This window comes from Nicotiana tomentosiformis, chromosome 9 (assembly GCF_000390325.3).
Source record: "Nicotiana tomentosiformis chromosome 9, ASM39032v3, whole genome shotgun sequence".
NCBI lineage: Eukaryota > Viridiplantae > Streptophyta > Magnoliopsida > Solanales > Solanaceae > Nicotiana > Nicotiana tomentosiformis.
In genome coordinates, this window is record NC_090820.1 from 82,102,643 (window position 1) to 82,130,103 (window position 27,461).

The 27,461-nt window shown below is 36.3% G+C and overlaps 1 protein-coding gene and 1 non-coding gene across 2 annotated transcripts; one reads left to right on the plus strand and one right to left on the minus strand.

Moving 5' to 3' along the window:
• The first annotated feature begins 19,631 nt into the window (after nt 1-19,631).
• TRNAW-CCA (transfer RNA tryptophan (anticodon CCA)) lies at nt 19,632-19,703 on the plus strand. The gene has a single exon. It is a non-coding gene; the product is annotated as a tRNA-Trp (tRNA).
• A 1,278-nt stretch (nt 19,704-20,981) lies between these two features.
• Nucleotides 20,982-26,998, minus strand: LOC104117460 (serine/threonine-protein kinase SAPK10). The gene is made up of 9 exons (XM_009628519.4): nt 26,657-26,998; nt 24,163-24,237; nt 23,979-24,080; nt 23,845-23,898; nt 23,655-23,747; nt 23,414-23,506; nt 22,619-22,723; nt 22,445-22,543; nt 20,982-21,614 (listed from the first exon to the last, which is right to left on the minus strand). The coding sequence occupies exons 1-9, from the start codon at nt 26,831-26,833 to the stop codon at nt 21,339-21,341; spliced, it is 1,074 nt and encodes a 357-aa protein (XP_009626814.1). The 5' UTR covers nt 26,834-26,998; the 3' UTR covers nt 20,982-21,338.
• Nucleotides 26,999-27,461: the final 463 nt, after the last annotated feature.

Sequence of the window (27,461 nt, forward strand, 5' to 3'; positions counted from 1 at the left end):
GACAATACCTTGAGACAATGATCGAGAATCTATGGCCCCCTTGTAGCCCATCTGCAGCATTACAAACCATCATAGCATAGCTGATACCGAGCGCGTAACATCATATACGAGTGGATGTAAGGGGATATAAGATATATGCTTCAAGCTGAAACAATACCGCGTGATAAGGAATGAAAGGAGTGGTTCCTAATAGTTTCATAGCCTCTCGAAGAAAAGTACAGACGTCTCCGTACTGATCCGCAAGACTCTACTAAACTTGCTTATGACTCGTAGCACCTATGAACCTAGATCTCTAATACCAACTTGTCACGACCCCAATTTCCCACCTTAGGATGTCGTGATGACGCCTAATCTCTAAGACTAGGTAAGCCTAACACATGCTGATTTAATAATAGAATTGAACTATTTAATCATTTATCATAAACCATTAAATGATATACATAGCCGCAAGCGGCCAATAGTTATACATTTTCCAAAACCGGTAGTACGGATTCATAAGCACTACTAAAACATACTAGAATTTCTAAACACAATATTATTTTGAATTACAATTTAACAGTAGCATAATTAAGTAAGATGGTGACTCCGAGGCCTGCAAACGTCAAGTAGGTATACCTTGAAGTCTCCTGTCGCGTAGACGCAACTCTCAACAACAATTAGAATACCTAGATCTGCACAAAAATGTATAGAAGCATAGCATGAGTACACCACAACGGTACCCAGTAAGTATCAAGCCTAACCTCGGTAGAATAGTGACGAGGCCAGGTCAAGACACCTACTAGACATATAAATATGTTCAAGATATACATAAGCTAATGGTGGAAAGAACATTAATGTAAGACCAACGGCGAAAATATTATTGATTTACAACCAACAATGAAGTAATAGAAACATAAATGGCAGCAAGTAGTAAACGAGTAATAAAGAAACAACATAATCAGAACATCGATGATATGTAAATGAACTTAAATAAGGAAAAATAGATGACAACACAAATAATCAAAACGCTCCCAACGCATGGACTTACAACAAGAATTACCCCGAGGCACCACACCTTGGTGCATGGACTTACAACAAGAATTACCCCGAGGCACCACACCTCATAAACCATAAGTCATGGACCATAATTTCTAAAATCTTACACATATGGCATCTCGTGCCCACAACACAATCACATTCGCACGGCAAAGCCCATATACTACCATATACTTTACAACTGTGATAAATATTAATTTAGATGAACGAAAGATATATTTAAACATCATAAAACATAATAACAATATTGAATAAAGTAAGGTTTCAAATAAAATAATGAGTTTATTTTAGAAATCAAGTAAAGTAAAATAATATACAATTTGTACGAAACAGAGTATAAGATGGGTTTAGTTTAGAAATCAATAAAATTGAGTAAAAGTATCATTTTTAAACAAAACAAAACATAAGTTAAATTAACGAATTAAATATAGAATTTGTTAAGTAAAAACATAATAACAATTTTAAGTAAGGTAAACATCTAACAAGGTGATGAGTATAATTTGAGAACCCAATTATAGTGAAAGTGCGATAACCATTTAGAATATTAAGGCACCGAGTGAGATAACGAGTTCTATCTTAAGAGGCACATAGAATAAAACATGTTAATAATTCTTTTATTTAAACCATTATGTTACCAACAACTCAACAGAATATGATATAGTGACTCCACATAATTAAATAATAATAACAGGGAAAGAAAACAGAAAATAAAAGTAAGGCAGTTAGTTTATGAAAATGAATTCAAACCTCACTATCAGGAAGCCCAGATTAACAAACCTCGTAATCTCATATAAAAATGCTGAAACTAACACAACAACAACAACAACCAGTACAGTACACACAATTTGTTGCACCCGATCCCACTATAACATCCTTTATCAATATTAAGTGTAACGTAAATAATCTGTTACGGCGCGCAACCCGATCCCACTATACCATCATTAATCAACATCATAATCCTCACTTATTCCACCATATTATCATTTATTAATGTCAATCATTACGTATACAAACCGTTACGGTGCGCAACCCGATCTCACCGTATCATTATTCATCAATATCATAATCATCCCTTATTCCACCATATTATCATTTATCAATATCAATTATTACGTACACAAATCATTTCGGCACGCAACCCGATCCCATCATATCATTATTTATCAATATCATAATCCTCCCATATTTCACCATTTTAATTTATTATCCTTCAATTCCCGTTGCGGCATGCAACCCGATCCACAAACAATTTCAATAAACATAAATAATCCAATTACTCAATTTACAAGAATTTCTACAGTCAAAGAGTATGAGTGCGAGGCAATAAAGGAACCAAGTAATAATCAAAGGAATGCAATAAATATTACCAAAATAACAAGACAAGTAAAGTAGGTGACAATTAAGGTGGGCAAGTAAAACGGTTAAGGCAAGTAGCAAATAAGCACGGACTCACGGAAGGGATGAACAATTCAATATTTCCACAATAAATAGCTCATGGCTCAACCACAATGTGTACAAGAATTTCAAGAATAACAAAATGAATGGGAATGCTCAACAAGGAAAGGCATCTCAACAATTAACAACTTCGCCTCAATGTGATAACGGCTATTACAACTTCAAAACCAGTAACTCAACAAGATGATATTCCACGAAATAACAAATTCAATTAAAAGTGATTCAACAATTAAGACTTAACAAGAGAATAATGAAGGCAAAAATTTCAACTAAATCATAAAAGAGCAAAATAACAAGTAAGAGGTAGAACAAGTGCTAACAACGTCAAATAGAGCATGTAAGAGTAGATTAACAATGAAAGATATAACATGTTATGACAATTCAATTAAAGGCATGGAAAGAGTCTAGATAATCTAAACCGGTCAAATACCACATATAGCCCGGGTACCCACTCATCACCTTGCGTACACGGCTTTCACATAACACAAATAGCACAATCAACCCAAATCCTAAGAGGTAATTTTTCCCCACACAAAGTTAGGCAAGATACTTACCTCAACTAGGCTAACTCAACCCTCCAAAATAGCTCTTCCCCTAAAATTCGCCTCCACATGGCTCAAATCTAACCAAATATGACTTAATAACATAAAACAATGCAAGAGAAACCAATTACAATAAATAAAGTTATGATCTTTACATTTTTTTCAAAAAGTCAACAAAAGTCAACGTCGGGATCATCTTGGATTCCGAATCCAAGCTTACTCAAGTGAAGTCCGAACCAATATAAGCTCACACGAATGAAAATCAACTCAATCGGAGTCCGATATCTCAACCAATTCGTCAAAACATCGCTCTTGGGTGTTCATAACGCAAGAGTCCAACCCACACCAGTTGGGTCCCATATCTCCCAAATACTCCTCCAAAACTCTCCAAATTTGAGTATGTTGTTCTCCTAATATAGGAGAACAATACCCCAAAAGGAATCGAGAAATAAAATCCTCTAACTCATTTTCAAATTTTAAAATTTAGAACATAACCTTAGGTCTTGATTTAAGGAATTAAGTGGGTTTTCAATCAAAATCATGGATTAAAGCTTAAACCAAGGGAATGAATCAAATGAAAATACTTAGTTTATGGTTTAGACCTTACCCCATGGAAGAAACTTGAATAACATCCTTGAATTATCCCAATCCCAAACTTTCAAGATGAGAAAAACTCAAACAACATTAATAGCAAAAAAGGCCTAGTTGTTCTACCTTGTTTCTAGTGCCAAACAATCCTAACACTCACTTTTGATACCTCCAATGTATTCCTCATGAAATTCCAGTCAAGTTAGGTTTTTGAATCACTCCATTTGACCTTATAATGAAGGAGATATGTTGGTTTCAATATTTGGAATAGTGCTGATTTTTAAATACGAATTCAGTGGCAATTTCGTAATTGATCTGAAAAATCTGGCAACCCAATTCTTAGTAAAACGACCATAAATTCCTCATACGATGTCGAAACCTTATGATTTCAGTTGTTATCGTTCCAAAATTATGATACGGATATAATGGTTTAGTCAAAATACGAATCAAAGGCCGTTTGCTTGATATGGTAAACTTTATGCTCAAATCGACGGCAAAACCGAAAACAATCACCATACAACCCAAACTTATCAAAACCTCATCGGAATTTAACCAAACTTTATAGACATGTCCAAAATTATCATACAAACTTATTAGAATAATTAAAACCCGAGTCCGTTTACCCAAAAATCAAACCTTGATCATCTCCTCCAACTTAAAGCTTCTAAAACGAGAATCATTCTTCCAAATCAATCCCGAATCGCTCAAAAATCGAAATAAACCATACATGCAAGTCATAATATATAATATGAAGTTACTCAAAGTCTCAAACCATCGAATGAAATGCTTAATCGCAAAACGATCGATCGGATCGTCACAGAGTCCAATTACCAAGTTCTCTGACTATTTTCTTTCTTTTGGGATTAGTTATTGGTAGAATCTATTTGATATAATAAATTAAATAATAAAATATTATAAAATCAAAAGTAAATAAAATTTTAAATATATATACACACACACCATGTTTATTTCTGCAAAACTTTTGAATTAAAATTTCTAATGCAAATAAGGTTCCTATTTATCGAAAAGTTATAAATTATAGAAAAGTTAAAGTGGCTGCTATCTACATTTATTTTTGAGTATCTAATGCAGTCTAAATATGATTAAAATAATTCTGAAAAACTTATTGTCACGACCAAAAATCCAACTAGTCGTGATGGTACCTAACTAGGCAAGCCAAATAACGGTAATCAGAATTTAATGATAATGATAAGAGTTAAAAAGTGAAATAACATAACTATACAATTCTCCAAGGACTGGTAGTACAAGTCATGAGCCACTTAGACTTTAGATTTACAAAGTTGGTATGAAATAATATTTACAACATCTGTTTGAAATATACATAAACAGAACTCAAATCTAAACTACCAAGAATAAGTGGTAGTTATGTCCGGGAGTCAGGTATGTCTTCAACGCGGGTCCCGCCATAAACAGTAGCATCAACTCCAGAATCTGCACGCAAGGTGCAGAAGTGTCGTATGAGTACAACCGACCCCATATATTCAATAAATATCCTAACTAACCACGGTGAGGTAATAGAAGCAAGAATTATAAATGGTACTCGTTGTCACCTATACAGTTCATAATTCATCACGTATAGAACAGATATATAATCAAATCAGGAAATCTCAGGTAAGACCACCTTGATGCTCACAATTCTTTATTTTAAAGTGTTCTGCTTAGTCAATAATCCAGCATATAAGGAGGATATGCAAGAAGATCAAGTAAAGGTCAAGGAAATTGTAAGTAAAGATAAAATGTAATAACTAAATATCAGTCTGTTGCGGCGCACAACCCGATCCAAATAATAATAAGCTAGTAAGGCCTGCCGCGACGTGCAATCCAATTCAAATAACAATAACAAGCTCTCCCAGAGCTCACATCAACCAGAAACCCATCGGTTTCTCATTATCCATGTGTACGCCATCAAGAGAGAAACATGAGAGGGTAACCCTACGGGGGTGGATCCATATCCACACGCAAGCAAGATCAATTCAACGTGCTACCATCCCGGCGTGGTCACAGGCTCAATATCATAATCCACTCGGCGTGGTCACAGGCTCAATATAACGGATCCGCCCGACGTGGTCACAGGCATAATAATACAATCCGCTCGGCGTGGTCACAGGCATAACAATACAATTTGCCCGGCGTGATCACAGGCATCCAGTCCAAATAATATAACATAAGAACAAATATACAAGAACACATGTATGTGATAAATGAGTATCAGATTTTATGCTCCTGGACTGGTATAAGTGGCGTGCTAAAGTGTATGAATGTGCAAAGTGTGCTATCATAGCTCAAATCGGTAATTTCATCACGAAAATAGCAATTATCATGTTCATTCATGGAATTTGACTCTATGTAACCTTAAATATGGATCAAATAGTTCATAACAATGTTAAAAATATGAGAAATATCACAGCATAAAGCTTAATAGTCAATACAAGGCATATCATAGCCTAAGCACTACCCCTAGCATGGATAAATACCCTGGTGCTCGCACATGGGCTCAAACCCCACACATATGCGCACTCATAGCACATAGCTCTCACAAATAACTCACGCAACTAGTGCCTCAACCAAGTTTAGATAAGATACTTACCTCAAGCAAGCTAAATCCAATACCGAGCAACCCAAACAATACTCTATAAGCGCCATCCCGCACAAATCGACCTCCGAACATCTTGAAACTAGCGAAAAGTAACTCAAAACATCAAATAATTCCAAAGGAAACAAATCCAAATGATAAAGGTCAAATCTTTAATCAAATACTCAAAGTCAACCAAAATGCCAAACCCAAGCCCGCACCTCGGAACCCGACAAAACTCACAAATTCCAACAACTCGCTGAATTACGAGTCCAACCATACTAATTTCACTCAAATCTGACTCTTGATCGATATTCAAATCCCAAATATTCACTTTAGGAAAGTGTAGACAAAAACCCCAAAACTTCTCTTTTAAAATCATCAATCAAATACAAAAATCGAAGATAGGATCATGAAATATAATCAAATCTGAGTCAAAAATATTTACCCCAATCCGTGTGGTGAAAATCCTCTCCAAAATCGCCCAAAATCGAGCTCCAAATCTCAAGTTGTGATAAAATAAACCTAAACCTCGATATATATGCTTCTGCCCAGCACTTCCACATTTGCGAACCAAATACTGCACTTGCGGCCTAGCATTTGCGAGTAAAATTATTGCATCTGCGACTACAGCTTAAAAGACCAAGACTGCACATGCGCAAAAAGCTTTCGCACCTGCAACTGCGCAGAAGCGCATGTGCAACCACAGAAGCGGACACCCAGCTCATGCCCTATTCTCGCAGAAGCGACCCAAGCCTCGCAGAAGCACTTTCGCATCTTCGCTAAATCCTCTGCAAAAGCGGAACTCACCTGGACACCTCTTTTTTGCATAAGCGATCAATTCATCACATAAGCGAGTCCACATTTGCGGCCAGATATGCGCAGGTGCGAAGAACCAGCACCAAAACTGCCAACATGACCAAATTAATCTGAAACTCGTTTAAAACACACCCAAGCCCCTCGGGACCCCCTCCAAACATGCCAACAAGTCCCAAAACATAATACGGACCTACTCGAGGCCTCAAATCACATATAACAACATCGAAACTACAAATCGAACTTCGAATCAAACTTAATGAACTTTTAACTTCCAAAACTCGTGCCCAACCATGTCAAATCAAATCGAAATAACCTCAAATTTTGCACACAAGTTCCAAATGACATAACGAACCTATTCCAACTCTCAGAAAAAGAATATGAACCCGATATCATCAAAGTCAACTCCCCATCAAATCTATGAACTTTTCAAAGCTTTAAATTGTCAACTTTCGCCAAATAGTGTTGAAACCTTCTAGAAACATCCAAAATGTCAATACAGGCATACACCCAAGTCCAAAATCACCATTTGAACCTAGAGGAACCATCAAAATTCATATTCAAGATCAACTACACAAAAGTCAAACTTGGTCAACTCTTTCAACTTAAAACATCCTAGTTGCGAATTATTCTTCCAAATCAATCTCAAATCACCTTAAACAATCATTGACGATGCACGCAAGTCATAATATACCATATGAAGCTACTCATGACCTTGGACCATCGAACGGAATGAAAATGTTCAAAATGATCGGTCGAGTCGCTACATTCTCTCCCACTTAAACATACGCTCGTTCTCAAAAGTGCCAAGAGTCGTTCCAAAGCCATCAAATCACTGTGTAAACTCACCATGAACATACCCGGGGGTTGTCGCACGTCACCCTAATCCATATAAGTCTATCAACTCCACATAATCGAATATTCTTCTTTCAACCTTAGTTCATAAGCCTTGAAACCCAATTTCTAACATCTGGAATCCATTACAAGACTCGATTCTCGCATTTATACATTGTATATAAGTCTGAACAAGTTGTATCAAGTCGTAATCGTAACCCAAGATGTAATCACATGATATACCCTATAACGCAGATACTCATAGCAATATCTTCCGACCATAATAGCTACTCACTAATAAATACGATACCGGTAACAAACCTTATATCAAATAAACCTCATTCTAAACCTTTGTACACTGCCAATGATGAAAGAAACATGCAGAAACTCATAACCACTCATAAGATCAACATGTTATGGAGTTCTCTCATCCGACAAGAACCATAGCCAAATTCTAAGCTGACTAGTGACATTATTCTTCCAAATATACCGTAATCAAATCTGATAGCACCCATTCTAGGTCCAATGACCTCATCTCATCAAATACAGATACTCTACTGATATGCCACACCCATACAACCTAAAGCCACAAACCGTGCAATCCTTGCACCAATAAGCAATAATTCTAATGTACGCAAAAATGGGAAAATGACTCAAATGAGAGAATCGTCCCGCAAGCTTAACAGATACCATCATAAGCGCAATGATATAAGACCAACACACAGGGAGAACCAAAATACACGAAATCAACACAAAGGATCATATCCCAACATAGCTTTGTCGTAGTGCGTGACCCAATCCAAACACCGGTCTATATGAAATACCTCGAGCCATAGTGCTCAAAATCAATAACCATATGCAAATCAACAATAAACACATGAAGTGCATGATCATAATCATGGAGGAATGGATAGCACAATATATCACAACCCGAAAGACCATAACCAAAGAGCAATCACCATTCAACACCCAGAGAACCATCTTGCTCGAATTTTGCCACAAGGCCCAAACAGAACGCATTATGTGTGCAAATAACCAATAGATCACAAACCATCGTATCATAGAAGAGTATCACATAGAACATATCAGCACACGAAAAAGCTCAACTTTAACCAAATGACATGCCCCTCAACAATAACAATGTTGAGTCAACAAATCTGACCCGGTGTAGAATACATGTCCTCACTAGACCTACCAATGGGCCCCCAAACCAACTCCGAAAATCCTCAAATAGATAAATAACCCTCCAAAATTCCACAATAACCTAACCATAACACATCCTTCCAGGTGGCTAACTTTGGCCATATCTTCATAATCCGCGATCAAGAAACAATCTGCCTGTGAAACTCCCTATCCAAATCACGAGAATACAAAATTCCCTATATCGGATCCCGACTTGACCACTCAAATGACCGAAACATATCTCATGCATAATCATCTTATGAGAATTACTTCCATAACCCTTTCGTGCCATATAGCAAAAAATGAACATCAACAGTCGATCAACTAGACGATTACCGTAATACCAGTCAAGCATCCACAAGTTAAAATACAATGTGCCTTTCTGAACTGTATACTCTTCTCAGGTAATACCAAGTGGTACTAGCATTCATCTAAACATCTGAGACCGCCCATGTTGTCTAAAATTCAGGATCTTCCCTTCAAAACTGAACCGCAACCTTGTACATGCAAACCGCAATCCCATACTATGCACTGCATTTATCATACCATCATATGAAAATACGAGAACCCTATTATCAACTTTGAATTACAAGCAGGATACATACCCCATTATCCAATAGCCTTCCACTAGATCCTATCCAAGACAAAATCACTACATGCAATGTATTCATCATACCAGTATTTCCTACCCATCTCAAGCCATGGTAGAAATCATCGAGAACTCTTCGAACCCATTAGCATCATAACTAAATTCCTCTAACTCAACCAAGTCACGCAGATTTCCAAGCCCAAGAGTAATGCCACAAAGTACCTGTAAAGCCTCACCACATCTTAAGAACCAAAAGAATTGATCATATCCATTATCATACTTATCCAACCTACTACCAAGTTATCCTACTTCTCCGAGTTCCTTCTGAATTGTCTTCAAGTTAATATTTTTTCTTGTCAGTACACTATGATCCTTAGCTCAACGCTCACCACAAGAGATCCTAGCATGAAACCATGTCGTCCTAAAAACCATAAGCCGTTGTATTCCCTTTTAAACACTCAAAATACCGCACCCGAGATACCTACTCTAAAGTGACCTTATGTGATTCTAAAGTTGTTCCTTTAACCTCTTAAATTCTAAAAGGTAGAATCACAAATGATACAGAAATACCACAAGTCCTGACATCCTCTAACACAAATCTCAATCTTAGCCATATATAAATCCAAAAATTCTTCAAATACCACATATGGATCTTGAACTCATTAGAACCATTCTCGAGAGTCATCTACCCTATTCTAATCTCAAATTCTCCACCCAAGCGTGCCGAACAATATGTGCTCCATTATCACACCAAACCCCAAAGAAGTAACCCCATCTTAACGCAACTGAGTAAATCCCAACTCCATGCACACTATATCCGTCACGAGTAACAAACTCTAATTATTCCATGATTTTCCTATATCCACAAAGTGTAATACATCATGCATCCCAAAATTTCCTTTCTCAAATCTTCCTCAAAGCCAACCTCTTTAAGTCATAACTGGTCCACAACCATTCCCCAGACCAAAACCAATACAATACATAACTAAGCAATTTGATCGTCCGTAGCAGACTCCCCCACTTGGCTCAAAGCCATAGGACATAACATCTGATAACCCACAATATCCTTACTTCATAAATGCCACGATCTCGCACTGTAACTCAGCCAAATCCTTCATGAACTCATATAGCACTAATCATACAATACCTCAAATCATTTGCGAAACTCGCATTCATCCACATGACAGTCAAGCCAATTTCCTTAAGAGATCCAAACTCAAATTGCAACACATATAACTCACTGGTAGAAAGAAACAATACACACAACATCATGGGGATCACACGTCTATAGACCCCACCCCCCGCCCCCCCTCTCTCCGTAGGAGATAACCCACCTGCTTAGTCTCAAACTGGCATTTCACCACGCCCTACCATGGCCACAACCACTATGAAATCACTTAATCTTTCCGAGTCTGAACTCGTCAATAGAGCATGAGAATCTACCTCATTCCACAAATGAACAACATGAAAGAACCCTCAAGATGCACATATCTCAAAACTGTACAACACATCCATTGAGAAATCAAGCACCCACAGTCCTTTTTCACATCCCAAGCAAAATCTTCTCGTCATATCAAAGCCATCTGAACATATCCCTCAGTCATATCATATTCATTGTATAGCTATCCAACCACTCACTGATCATTAGCCCCACTCCTAGGATACTACTGGACATATAAATCCAAAAGTACATACTCACACAACCAAAACCACTGAGCCCCAACTGCAGTCTAAACCTGGCCTCAAGTCCTCCAGATTGGCCCATCACCACATCACAGAAAACATATCTCGCATCTCATTCGTGGTATCACAAGTTGTATATGCACAGTTGATACCGGGAGCTCAATATAACATATGAGTGAGTGGAAGGAATTCAAAGAGATATGCCTCAAGCTGAACCAATATCGCACGATAAGAAAGAAAGATGGGGAAGTTTAACCTAGATGACCAGTAGCCTCTCAAAGGAATTCAAAGAGATACGCTTCAAGGTGAACCAATGTCACGTGATAAGAAAGAAAGATGGGGAAGTTTATCCTAGATGCCATGTAACCTCATGAAGATAGGTATGGACGTCATCATATCGATCCGCAAGACTCTACTAGACACTTGCTCATGACTCGTAGAACCTATGAACCTAGAGCTCTGATACCAACTTGTCACAACTCAAAATCCAACTAGTCGTGATGGCACCTAACCCATCCCGCTAGGCAAGCCAAATAATAGTAATCATAATTTATTGATAATGATAAGAGTTAAAAAGTGAAATAACTGAATTTTATATTATTCCCTAAGGATTGGTAGTACAATTCATTAGCCACTAAGACTTTAGATTTACGAAGCTGGTATGAAATAATATTTACAATATATGTTTGAAATATACATAAACAGAACTCAAATCTAAACTACAAGGAACAAGTGGTAGCTATGTCTAGGAGTCAGGTACATCTTCAACGTGCTCTTTCCATAATCAGCAGCATCAACTCCAGTGTATGCACGCAAGGTGCAGAAGTGTAGTATGAGTACAATTAACCTCATGTGCTTAATAAGTATCCTAACTAACCTCTGCAAGGTAATAGAAAAAGAATTATAAACGGTACTCGTTATCACCTGTAAAGTTCATAATTTTAACAAGTATAGAACAGATATATGATGAAATCAGGAAATCGTAGGTAAGACCACCTTGATGCTCACAATTATTTGTTTTAAAGTGTTCTGCTCAGTCAGCAATCCAGCATATAAGTAGGATATGCAAGTAGATTAGGTAAATAGTCAAGGAAATTGCAAGTAAAGATGAAATGCAATAACCAAATATAAGTTTGTTGTGGCGCGCAACTCAATCCAAATAATGATAGGCCAGTAAGGCATGTTGTGGCATGTAACCCGATCCAAATAACAGTAACTAGCTCTCCTAGAGCTCACATCAATCAGAAACACGTCGGTTTCTCATAATCCGTGTGTGCACCATCAAGAGAGAAACATGAGAGGGTGGACCTAGGGGAATGGATCCATATCCACACGCAAGAACGAACAATTCAACGTGTTACCAACCCGGTGTGGTCACAAGCTCAATATCATAATCCACCTGGCGTGGTCATAGGCTTAATATAACAGATCCACCCGGCATGGTCACAGGCATAACAATACAATCCACTCGGCGTGTTTAAAGGCATAACAATACAATCTGTCCGGCGTGGTCACAGGCATAACAATATAATCCGCCCGGTGTGGTCACAGGCATAACAATACAATCCGTCCGGCGTGGCCACAGGCATAACAATACAATCCACCTAGTGGTCACATGCATCCTGTCCAAATCATTTAACATAAGAGCAAATATACAAGAACACATGTATATGATCAATGAATATCATATTTCATGCTCCTGAACTGGTATAAGTGACATGCTAAAGTGTATGCATGTTCAGAGTGTGCTATCATATCTCAAATCAATAATTTCATCATGAAAATAGCAATTATCTTGTTCATTCAAAGAATTAGCCTCTATGTAACCTTAAATATGGGTCAAATAGTTCACAACAAGGTTATAAATATGAGAAACATCACATCTTAAAGCTTAACAGTCAATACAAGACATATTATAGCCTAAGCACTACTCCGAGCATGGATAAATACCCTGGTGCTCGCACATACGCTTAAACCCCCACACATATGCGCACCCATAGCACGTAACTATCATAAATAACTCAGGAAACTAGTACCTCAACCAAGTTTAGATACGATACTTACCTCAAGTAAGACAAACCCAAAATCGAACAAGCAAAACAATACTCTATAAGTGTCATCCCGCACAAATCGACCTATGAACGGCTCGAAACTAGCCAAAATCAACTCAACATATCATATAATGCCAAAGGAAACAAACCCAAACGATAAAGGTCGAATCTTTAATCAAATATTCAAAGTCAACCAAAAAGTCAAACTGGGGCCCACACCTCGAAACCCGACAAGACTCACAAATTCCGACAATCCATTTAATTACGAGTACAACTATACTAATTTTATTCAAATCCGACTCCAAATCAATATTCAAATCTCAAATATTCACTTTAGAAAAGTTTAGACAAAAACCTCCAAATTTCTCTTTTAAAATCATCAATCAAATGCCAAAATTGAGGATAGGATCATGAAATATAATCAAATTCGAGTCAAAAATATTTAATCCAATCCAAGTGGTGAAAATCCTCTCCAAAATCGCCCAAAATCGAGCTCCAAATATCAAGTTGTGATAAAATAATCCTAAACCTCGATATATATGCTTCTGCCCAGCACTTCAGCATTTGCGGACAAAATGCCACACCTGCGGCCTCGCATTTACGAGCAAAATTATCGCATATGTGACTACATCTTAAAGGACCAAGACCGCACCTGCGACTGCGCAGAAGCGCATGTGCAATCGCAGAAGCGGACACCCAGCTCATGCCTTATTCTCGCAGAAGCGATCCAAGCCTCGCAGAAGCGCTTCTGCATCTGCGCTAAATCCTCTGCAACAGCGGAACTCACCTGGACACCTCATATTCACAGAAGCGATCCATTCATCGCATAAGCGAGTCCACGTCTACAGCCAGATATGCGCAGGTGTGAAGAACCAGCACCAGAACTACTCACATGACCAAATTAATTTGGAACTCGTCTGAAAAACAACCGAGCCTCTCGGGACCCCGTCCAAACATGCCAACAAGTCCCAAAATATAATAAGGACCTACTCGAGGCCTAAAATCACATATAACGACATCGAAACCACAAATTACTCTTCGAATCAAACTTAATAATCTTTTGAACTTTCAACTTCCAATACTCGTGCCGAACCATATCAAATCAACTCGGAATAACCTCAAATTTTATACACAAGTTCTAAATGATATAACGAACCTAGTCCAACTCTCGGAACAATAATCTAAACCCGATATCATCAAAGTCAATGCCCAGTCAAATCTATGAACTTTCCAAAGCTTCAAATTGTCAACTTTCGCCAAATATTGTTGAAACCTTCTAGAAATATCCAAATGTCAATTCAACCATACACCCAAGTCCAAAATTACAATCCAAACCTAACGGAACCAAAGAAAAATCTAGAATTTGGAGATCCCGGGTGCCAAGCTAATCGATTTGATCAACTTGAGCTTTGGTTTGAGTTATTCATCTTTTTTATTTATATGGACATATTGATTAAACGAAAAAGCTATGATAACTATAACTAATTGACGCAAAGCATACAACTTCCAATAATATTACTAATATAAAAAATATACATCATCCATTTACAATTATCTTCGACGAGTATTCATATTCTGAAAATGGTTTATAATGGCATCATTGCTCACGTTTGTAAATACATCACGCTCTATGTAACAAACTAAACAATCACTTAAATTTTGATCACACATGCTATTCTGTTTTTCATTCTTTATATGCTTCATGGATGAGAATGGTCTCTCCACCATTTCGATAGCAACGAATAAGATCAGAGTCAACTTCACAAGTAAATAAACATACGAATAAATCTTCACAAGATTTGCTTCAACCAATGCTTTTGCCAAATCAACAGTTAAACTTGTACATGAGAAAAGAAAGTTTTTAAAAATAATTGAAATAATAATAGTAGTACATTGTAGATACAAGCTTAGAAGCAACATAGTTGAAATAGGTCTAATCATTCTAGTCATTTAGACTACCAAAATTCTAGGTCTAATTTGTTTTACTTTCTTAGAGTAATTAGAAACTATTCTTAGTTCTAAGTTCCAACATGGTAAAATTTTATTTCACTAAGTCAGTGAGCCACACATCACAATAGGCACCAAAGTAAGTCAAATTAAAATTTATAACTTGCAGCCAAAATGGTGTTTGGTACCATTCTGTTAAAATCTCTTGGCCATCAAGAGTCAATTGACCCTATGGCTCTACAAATACAACAACAACAACAAACCCTCTAGTTTCCCACAAGTGGGATCTGGGGAAGGTAAGATGTACACGGCCTTACCCCTACCCCTGGCCTATGGCTCTACAAATAACTTCTAAAAATAGCAAATTATCTTTATTGAGCAAGCCAATCTAGAAGAAATTTCAGCAGAGACTTGGTAGGAAATAACCAAGAGAAATCAACCAAGAGAGACTAAGAGTAAGAGAGCCTTACAAGAATACAAGTTACAATTGGTTGCTGGAGGATGATAGAGATCCTGAGATGGACGGACGAAGCAGCGACGCCGGCATTAGGGAAGTGAAGATTGGCAGTGGCGCAAGCGAAGGGGTGGGAGTTGGACAATGGTCAAGGGTTTTTGACTTTTTGTTTGGGATTCTAATGGGAATTGGGAGCGAGGATTTTGAGAGGAAAGAAAATATCTTTTAAAGTTTGAGTGGAAAAAAATAAATATAAGTAAGAGACAAAAAGAAAGTCAAAATTTACTAATAAAAAAAGATATAGTCAACAATAATTAAAGAAAAAGAATAAGGAGAACAGAATATATAATATACTAGTATAATATTTGATGATCCAAAACGTACAGTGATGCAGCAAGCTAAAAAGGTTTAAAAAGTATTGTCTCGGTAGTTCGATCCCTCGCCTCCAAGGAGGATTTGTCAGTTGTTTGCCACCGGCACCTTTTCATCTTTGGTACTCAGGGTGGCACTCAATATATTTATACTATTTTGCGGATATGCATACATATATAGTTAAGGTTTCGACCAAAGCTTGCGGGTGGCGTACCACTCCCATGGACCTTAGTAGATTCGCCCTTGAACGGAACTATCAAAACTCCGATCTGAGGTCAACTATACAAAAGTCAAACCTGATCAACTATTCCAACTTAAAGCTTCCTAGTTACGAATCATTCTTTCAAATCAATCCTGAATCACCTAAAAATCAAAACCGATATTGCACGCAAGTCATAATACACCATATGAAGCTATTCATGCCCTCGAACCATCAAACGGAATGCAAATTCTCAAAATCGCCGATCAGGTCGTTACAATTATAGACAAAAAACTTCGAAATATGTACTTTCTAAATTGTTCATAATTATTTTAAAAGATCATAAATTCTAGGAGACTTAAAGTAGAAAATTAGGACTCTTATCAGTTTTTACATGATTAGGAATACATACGTGCCAAAATTCATTATTATGTAGGAGACTATAAATTTAATTCATTTATTATGATAAGTGATTTAAGAAAGATTATATTAATTCTACGAAATTAAAACAAAGACAAAAACTTGAATATAAGAGTTTTCATAACAATTTCTAACATATTAAAACTTGAAAACATGCAACAACAACAAACCTAGTGAGTTTTCACAAGTGGGGTTTGAGAGGATTAATGTGTAGGCAGACCTTACCCCTACCTTGATAGGGTAGAAAGGCAAGAATCATAGGTCACAACAACAATAACAACAACAACAACAACAACAACACAACAACAACAACAACAACAACAAAAAAAAATTAAGAAAATCAAAGCGAAAGATATAAATCAAACAATAGGTAAAGATAGCAATCTATGAGTAAAGGGATATCATACTAAAACTTATGCTACCGGTATGATAAAGAAAGAGCAAAATGTTTGATTACCTACTAGCCTTTTACCCTAATTCTCGATATCCACACTCTCTTATCAAGGGACATGTCTTCGGTAAGCTCCAGTTGCGTCATGTCCTGCCTAATCACATCTTCTTAATACTTCTTTGGCCTACCTCTACCCATCCTCATACCCCCTATGGCCAATCACTCACACCTCCTAACGGGGGCATTAGTGTTTCTCCTCTTCACATGCCCGAACGATCTCAGCCTCGCCTCCCACATCTTATTCTCCATAAGGGCCACTCCCACTTTTTTCTGAATAACTTAATTCTTAATCTTATCAAATCTGGTATGCCCGCACATCCATCTCAATATTCTCATTTCAGCTACTTTTATCTTCTGGACATGAGAGTTCTTGACTGGCTAATACTCTGCCCCATACAACATAGTCGGTCTAACCATCACTTTATAGAACTTATATTTAAGTTTAAATGACACATTTTTATCACACAAGACACCGGAAGTGAGCCTCCATTTCATCAATCCTTTTCTGATACAATGTGTGACATCATCATCAATCTCCTAGTTTCCTTGTATTACTGACCTAAGGTACCTAAAACTTTCACTCTTGGGAATGACTTGTGTATCGAGCATCATCTTCATGTCTTGTTCCTGGGTTATATCGTTGAACTTGCACTCCAAGTATTCCTCTTGGTCTTGCTCAACTTGAAACCTTTAGACTTTACGGTCTGCTTTCAAACCTTCAGCCTCTTGTTAACACCACCCCGCATCTCGTCAATTAGAATTATATCATCAGCAAATAACATATACCATGATACCTCACCTTGAATGTGTCAAGTCAGTGCGTCCATCACCAAGGAAAATTAAAAAGGGCTAAAAGTTGATCCCTGGTGCAATTCCATCACAACTGTAAAGTGTTCCGAGTCTCCTCTCGTTGTCCTTACCCTGGTCTTAGCACCATCATACATATCTTTAATCACCCCTAATATAGGCTATAGGGACCCCTTTAGCCTCCAAGCATCTCCATAGCACCTTTCTTGGGACCTTATCGTATGCTTTCTCTAAGTCAATGAACACCATATGCAAGTCCTTCTTAATTCCCCTATATTGCTCCACCAATCTCCTTACAAGGTGAATGGCTTCCATAGTCGAACGACACGGCATGAAACTGATCGAACTGGTTCTGAAAAATAGATACACTCTTCCTCACTCTCACTTCTACCACCCTCTCCCACACTTTCATCGAATGGCTTAGCAGCTTGATACCCTTATAATTATTGCAATTTTGGATATCACCCTTATTCTAGTACAACGAAATCATCGTACTCCAGCTCCATTCTTCGAGCATCTTCTCCGTCCTAAAAATAACGTTAAACAACCTCGTGAGCCACTCCAAACCAGCCCAACCTGCATTCTTCCAAAATTACATAGGGATTTCGTCTGGCCGGGTCGCTCTACCCTTGTATACAATTTAAATAAAAGCATTTATGCTAGGTAAAATTTAAATTAAGTTTAATTTCCTAATTATTGAGACTTCTAACCTAGTTCAAATAAGTAAAAAATTAATAAATAAATTTTGGTTAATTTTAAAATCCTATATATTAGAGAAGATATTGAATTGACAATTTTATCCAATGTGCAATAAATAGGGTTAAAATGATATTTTGCTAAGGGATTTCATAATTTTAATATAATAATAAATTATCAGATTATATAGGGTAACTATTTAAATAGCATGAATTGGTAACTACAGATAATTTGAGTAATATATGCTAACAGTACAATGATTTTTTGTATCATAAGTGTAATTTAACTTGTTATAATAATTTACTTACGATTTAGTATACGTTTATCAATCAATCCTTATTAAATCTAGCTAATTGCAATTACCTTATAAGTTGCATAATTTTATAAAAAAAAATTTTATGTCATAAATTTGTAGAACTTAAACTCCTCTAAAGAAAAAGAAAACACTCTGAGAATTCATTAAATACATTAATAACGTAAAAGAACTTTAGAGTAATGGTTTAGAGAACTTTCCTCGAGCCCATAACCTAGAAATCAGTAACCCATATATATGTAGTAGTAGTTTTTTGTTGTTTTTTTCCTCAAACGCTTGACCTTTAGCTTGCGTTTTTAAATTTATGGCAACATTATTGATCTTTGTCGACATAAACACAGTTACAAATACAAGTAGTTTATTTTTAGAAGTGAAGAATTTTGTACAAATAACTATCAGAAATTGAACAACTAATGTTAAAACTTACTCCTTGTAAGGACTGTGAAGGAATTTGAGCTCCAAAATGCTATCGCGTTACTTGTTTTTCCCCATTATATATTTGAAATTTTCATCAATACTGGAAAAATGTAAATTTATAGGGAGGCAGAACCAAACATTGTTGTTGTAATGATAATTAATAGTAGTTGATGAATTTGCCAAGGTGGGATCCTTGGCGCAATGGTAGCGCGTCTGACTCCAGATCAGAAGGTTGCGTGTTCGATTCACGTAGGGTTCAATTTCATTTTTTCATTGTTTTTCCTCTTTTTGTTTATATATTGGTTAACTGTTTCTTCCTTTGTATAAATTATGTACGAGTTACTTAAGGAGACGTTCAATATAAAAGGAGCAATGTTTGAGTGCTCTGAGATTTGATAATTGTACTGACAATACTTTTTTGCTGGAACACTCAAATTAATCGAGTTCATGAGCTCCAAATTAATCAATCACACAAGTAATAATAGTTTGGCAACCCCAAAAGTCCAGAACTGAATGCCCGACTTTTCGAAATAATTTGTTTGTTCTCTCTAAAACGGTTTATTCGATTTAATCCTACTAAAAAAAATACTATAACAATGTCCTCTTACTTTATTTTTAGAAACAATTTATGATGAATATATTGCTCCGCACTATTTAGCTGCAATAGTTGCCATTTGGAGATTCAAAAGAAATTAAATGTCACTAGCCTAGATGTTTTGTATTTAGTCCTGAGAAAGGTCAAAGCACTGTATATAAGTAAAAGGGTGTTTAAGACTTAAGAGTGCAGTGGCTTCTAATTCAGCAAATTAAACGATCCTCCACATGTAAACTGGTGATTAGCAGTGGCTTTTAACAACTTTATTTGAGTCTGTCCTAAATTCGGAACCACACAAAATGAAAGACCATAAGTTACATAGACGACGAATGAGACAAGGAATTAAATGAACGACAAAATGGACTATAAACATAACGATTGTGCAACCCGAGCCAAGTGCATAACGATTGTGCAACCCGAGCCAAGTGGAGCATGCATGAAGTAGTAAGATGCTTCTTCTATTCTTTTCCGTGGCACAGTTGGGCCACCCTGAACTTGAACCGGAGACCTCGCCTGTGAAGTGAATCATCGCACCTACGGTCCAACCAATTGGGAGAGAATCAATAGATTCCTTTTCGGGAGCGAACCTTCCAACTATTTTTGTGTCGTTAGTAGGCCTAGTCTTTCCGGCAATTGCAATGGCTTCTTTATTTCTTCATGTTCAAAAAAATAAGATTGTTTAGATCTGCTGGGACCCAATCTCATCCATTTTATTTTTGAAAACGCTCTCGAGCATACTGTTCTAAAAATATTGCACGATAGCAACTTGTTACTAGAAAATGTTGTCGTCGCTTATAATATAAAAAAAAAAAATAGAAATCGGACTATGTGCTAGTTAGAAAACCTAAGACAATGTCAACCAGAACAACACTAAATACATAGATCTTTTAAAGGAAAAGCAGAAAGTGCTTTTCAACACTGTTATACCTAATAAGTCCCATATAGGCTACAAGCATTTCAACATAAAACCACAAAGATAGTAATGATTTTTACAAATGCAGAGCGAAGTCCAAGAGTTACAGAACTTACATTGTATAACACTTAAAGAGCTGTTGAAATTTTAACTGTTGAGCATAAAAACCAACAGTTTTCAACCACCAGCATCCTTCTCCCACATAAAAGCCAATTCCTTCTATAGCGTGCTAAAAGCCATTTTACAACCAAACGACTAATTACGAGCACTCTCCCGTAGTCGTGCTTAAATATATCTTCTCTAGTTACAAAACTCAAATACACAACAAGTCCCAAAAGTTCTCCAAGAATTCATGAAAAATAAGATTTTTACAAGTATAGCATCACTCAGTTTGCATATATCATCTCCCCGCTGCTCTCCACATCAATATCAGGATCAGAATCATAATCAAAGTCAGTTAAGTCATCATCCAGCATTTCCAAATTATACAAGCCCACAGGTGGCACGGTGGCCTCCGAGATTATTTGCATAATCCTATCTATGCTCTGCATAGGCTGGTTAGGCTCTTCAAAGTGGTCACTCATCATCATATCATCCACTAAATCAGCTGGAAGGTTCTTCAAGAACCATTTATGATTTCTGATTTCATGCATTGTGATCCTCTGTTCAAAAATAGGAAGATGTGTAAGGCAGAAGTCATAACCACAATCAGATAAGCATTATCCTTCTGTTCTTTTAATAATGATAATGATGGTGTACGGACTAGATTGTGTGGACCTCGACTAATCCACCGGATACTTGCTATGTGTTTTGTTAATTACAATCAGATGAGCAGTATCCTTCTTTGAGTAGATATGATGACGAGTGTATTTTGTTGGTTAATTACATTTACTATGGTATTTTCGGTTATTTTTAGGTTCTGAAGCCATACTTGTGCTTTGAGCAAAGAGCAGATAAAAAGAAAGGCTGCCTGACGGATAATCCGGCGACGAAGAAGAGAGGTGGAAAATAGAAGAAAGAAAAAAAAATAGATTTTAGTTATTCACGCGCTGAACTCCAAGTGAAATTCACTCATTGTGCCACATCAGCACACGATGTTCAATTAGGCACATTTTGAGCCTACTTTAGGTGTCTAATAGGTAATAGCCTGAGTTGAGGTGTCTAAACAAAAAATAGTGACAACTTTAAGGGGCTATCTATGTATTTGGCCATTTTAAAAGTTTTTAAGTAGCGATATGATGTTCTCCTTGTCAAACCAACTTTCTGACTATCACTTGTTTCTATCAGTACCAAACACAAGGAAAACTAATGTCTAAACTTCACTAAATTGAGTAGGCGAAAATAGAAGAGAGACGGTACGTATTTAATTGAAGAGGCCTAATTCACATAAGAGCAATAGCATAGTTGTTGATTATTTATAGTACAGATGAATCTGCAGCAGACCTTAATTGAATACTAATGCAACAACAAATAGAACACCATAACCACTAACCTGTTCAGGATTTGCTACAAAAATCCTTGACATTAAGTGGCGACATTCCTCAGATATCTCAATGTGATCTGGAATAGAATATTGCACGCTCAAGATTCTCTGTGTATCAGAAAAAGGGATAAATATGTGACACAAAAAAATAGTAAAAGATTTATCATAAGATTTGAGAAGTACGCTTATTGTCTTCTTGACATCCCTTGGGTTCTCAGGATCTTCAAACGGGTATGCACCCACTAACATCACATATAATGTAACACCACATGACCAAACATCAGCAATCTGAAATATAAAGAATCATTGAGATATGTTGCCAATTGAACTTCAAAGTTGACCTAAAATGGACCAAATAAGTACTAAACACACCAGAAACAAATTAACATATAGTAAGAATCAACATCTATGAAACTCTTATTGATCCACGAACTGATGTCAATCTGATTTCAGCTGACTATCACCTAAGGTTGGATACAGGAATCTTCCTTCCCGCTTCACCTCATCAGCATGCCAAAATCCCTCAAATACACACACACAGAGAAAGTTCCATTTCTCATGATATACTTTGGCTGGTGGGATAACATTGTATCACCGTTTCAGAATAAGCTGGCACTAACACGAACTACTTAATAGGAGCTTACGCTATAGAAAAGGACGGTTCTGTCCCTGAATTTATAATTTTTGAGCTCCTCATACTACATAATTTTTCCCTGCTTCTGTTCATTGGAAAAAATATACCTACACCTTTCCCCTTCTTTTCAGGCATAGCTGAATGCTCAACTGGACTGACTTTCCACATTACAACTAACACCTCCATTCAGAAGGAAAGACCGCTTCAAGCATGAAAGACTGATTCATATAATTTGTAGAGAGATTTTTACGGTTCTACAGTTGAATAATGTTCTAGAAGTTAGCTTATACTGGAAGATAAATTTATGACTTACTGTTTGTTATACTGTGCAATAAATTAATTACCTTGCCGTCATACTCTTTCCTTAGAAAAACTTCCGGAGCAATATAAGCAGGAGTTCCCACTGTTGAGTTAGGTTGTGAATGCAACAGAGAGGACTGCACAAGTGGCAATAATGATAAAATAGTTATGAATATACATTTCCATCTATATTGAACGTGTTAGGAATCCAGATCCAGATTTCAAGATAAAAATTGAACCAGGTACACAGGTCAGTGTATGGATAATTATTGGGGGTCATTGCACCTTGGAATACCCAAAATCACATATCTTCAAACGAGGCGCAGGGCTTCCATCAAGCAACGTATTTTCCAGCTTCAAGTCCCGATGACATACTTGCTTCACCACGAAATACAACAGAAACAGGCTGAATAACAATCCAATGGATCTCAAGGTCTGAAACATGGAATGGATTGAGTGTATGAAGATTCATTACCATTGAGTGGCAATAGCTGACCCCGGATATAAGTTGCTGGAAAAAGAACCGAGCCTGCACGCCACGACATTAAGTAATCCCAAAAATCTCATTCAATTATAAGCAAAGTGATGTACAGTAAGCAGATTAAAAACCTCATCCTCGCTGAAGCGTACTGCATTACAAATTCTCTTAAAAAGCTCTCCCCCAGATGCAAATTCCATCACAATAGCAAGATGAGTTGGCGTCAGAATAACCTAGAGTAAAATCTTAAGCAGATTAGTCATCAATATATAATAATCCTATATTTAGAATCTAAAATTGAAGTAAATGTCAAACCTCTCTGAATCTAACTATGTTAGGATGCCGTAGGGACCGGTGATTGATTATTTCCCGCTGAATGTTTTTATCTATCTGCAATGGTTGGGGGAATGGAGAAAAAAGCAGCTATCATATGGAGCAAGATATTACCAGTTATAAATCTCCACCTTACACATGGACAACAAAAGCAAGGGGTAACTCAATTGAAATACAAACTGCCAACTCTTGCACCACTTTACATCACTATTTTGTCACAGTTATTTATCAGAATGCAGATTAAGCAGAGAATAATTCAGATAGACATAGGGCACTGCCTGTGTTAATCAGAACTATTGACGAGGTTGTTCTTTTAGTTGAAGTGAAACACATGGTTGATGGTTAAAGAGACTGAGGGTCGAAAATGAGAATGTCCACTTGTTTAGGTGAACTCACAGCAAACACTTGCCCAGGTGTGCAGATAGTGCTGCATACATGAAATTAGAGGCAGATTCAGGACTTTAATTAGTGGGTGTGGACTGTGGAATACTAATGCACCTGCTACTCTTTTGCGATAATGAGTGTGGATTTAGTATAAAATATACACTTCTATAAAATTTTCAACTATATCCATATAGTTTAAACCGCATGCAGTATGTACACCTGCATCCGCTGCCGAAATAGAGGGCCACCATTGCTTAAAATGAGTATATTGAAGCAATATATTATTATACATACATGTGAGTATGTATCTATATATATATATATATATATATATATATATATATATATATATATATTAACTCATGAAGCAACCAAAATAGCTCATATAAAACTCATCTTACTATAGTGCCATGCCTGTTTTTTAGACAGGAATTATTGTAAGCATGAATTTCTGACATGATAAAGATGGTGTTTGGACCAGCTTGCGTGTATCTCGACTATTTCACTGAATACCTGCTACCTGACATGACTACACATTATGGAATTTCTTTAAAAACTTACTATATTTATGCTCATACAAGGCCAAAAAACTTTTATGAAGCACAAGTTTTCCCCTAGCTTGGTTTTAGCACTATAACTAATTAGTTTCTAACAAACTCTGAAGTCAAATCAGCCCCTTGAGATTAACCATGTTGATAGTTTTCTAGAAAAACAACAATGAAAAGATTTCACTGAACCCATTGTGCTTATCCTACTACAATTAATAGCTTTGATTTTAAATACTCACTGTGTAAAGATCTCTCACACCATCTAGTTAGTTGTCTACTTTAAAGTGAGTTGGTATCAGGGGAACTACACAGATTTTTTAAACTGATTATATTTATCCTCCTAAAAATCATGGTTTAATTTAGCGTTTAACTTTTCTATACTGAGAGTATAGAAAACCTTTACGCAATCATATCACTTAAAAACAAACTATAGGTAAATGTCTAAGATGGTAAGAGTAGATTAGTAACCTTCAAAATGCTAAATGATTAAACTGCACTTATAAAACAACAATAACAACTAAACCTCAGTCCCAAACAAAGTTTGGGTCAGCAATAAATTCTAAGCTAACGGTGTATATAATTTAAAATCCTCGGGTGAAACTTTTTTACTCTATCAAACTTCTTAAAAGGTAACTTACTTATATCCATAAAAAGATCTGCTTAATATAGTAGGTGTGAGTTGGTAACATATAAAAGTAGGAAACTATGGATAGTGCAAGAGAAGTGTCAATTCATATATCTTAAATTCCATAACTCCCCAACATAAAGTTTGGAAAACTCCCAAAAAATGGAAAGAACCACATCAAGGTTAGCAACTTGGATAAGTCTTGCTAATACAGGGGGGAAAAGCAAAATCTGAATCACCAACATTAATTGTCTGTCCAAATTGAACAAAAAAAATAAAAGTTTGTTACCAAAAGCAGATGGAAACATCAAAATCAAGCTGACTGCACAAATTACAAGAATCCAAAAATCCAAAAGGATTTAAGTTAAATGCAGTGACATCTCGCAATGCAAAGATTTTTTTACACTATCAACGAATTTTTTTAACATGTGATAGCAGGCCAGTTTTCATTTTTATTAGATTACAAATTAATGCTTATCAATAAAATTACACGTAATTACCTAATAAATAACCATCGGTACATATAACTTACACTCAATGCAAAATTAGAGAAGTTTAAGTTGTTTGCACGGACGGTGTAAATAATGTATACACAATCAAGTCATTTAAAAATAATTGCAGCTAACTTTATTCAATAGCATTGATGCATAATCTTTAAAGGTAAATGACATGTTACAATAGGTTAAATTATACTCGTATGGTAAGAAATTCATTACACCATCCATGCATATAACTTAAATTCAAAATTGAATTTAAATTTTGTATCCTGACATTGTAAAAAATATATATACAGTCAAGTGACATAAAAGGTAACTGATGGGTAAACTTTCATAAATTGCATGTGACATGTTATAACAGGTTAAATTACACGATCAGGTTACATATAACTCAAATGCAAAATTCGTAATACGAAACTAACCTTATCGCCTCTTTCGATATACTTTACAGCAACTAGCTCTTTAGTTTGTTTATCTCTCATGAGTCTCGCAACTCCAAAATTACCCGACCCGATATCGTCAACAAAATCGTAACGATCACTTTCGTGCATGATCGGCATATCCATACCCGGTACCACGCCGATTCCAACCCGATCCATTTCTAACAAGGGATATGGAGCTGTGAGTGAAGACAGAAATGAGTACTTTTTGAAATTTCAGCTTTTTCTGGTAGAGGACTGGGGAAAAGAAGAGAGGAGACGGGAGAGTTATATTTTGACGATGCAACGTTGAAAAGAGGTAAAGAGAGGGGAAAAAAGAGAAAAGGGCCAAAATATTGTAGTATCTTTGCACTTTAACTCAAAATTTAATTATGAAAAATTTAATTTGGACGAAGTTTGGTTTGAAAATAAAAATGTGTTTGTATATTTATTTTGGGTGAAGTTTAGTTTGAAAAAATATAAAACATGATTTATATCCACAAGTTCAAAAAACTATCATAAATACCCAACAGTATCATTATCAATAACATTTATTATATTATCGCAAATCATAGTCCTAAATATAAATAAATTTGATACAAAATTATCATTTTTATAATGAACTACATGATACACTCTCAAATGACCGAGAAGACGAAACAACATCGTTACAAAATAATAAATGGTGGGCTCTTTTATAAAATATAAAAGTTTGGGGCAATTTTTAAAAAATATAATAGTGATATTTTGGCTCAAAACCAGCTATTGAGCTGGTTTTGGGATTTGGAATTTGGGATTTGGCCAAATG

Coding starts and splice junctions, on each gene's coding strand:
- LOC104117460 (XM_009628519.4), bottom strand. CDS start 26,833: ATGGATCGGGTTGGAATCGGCGTGGTACCGGGTATGGATATGCCGATC. Junction 24,081..24,162: donor ACATAGTTAGATTCAGAGAG/GTTTGACATTTA, acceptor ATTTTACTCTAG/GTTATTCTGACGCCAACTCA. Junction 22,544..22,618: donor ATGTCAAGAAGACAATAAGC/GTACTTCTCAAA, acceptor TCTGATACACAG/AGAATCTTGAGCGTGCAATA.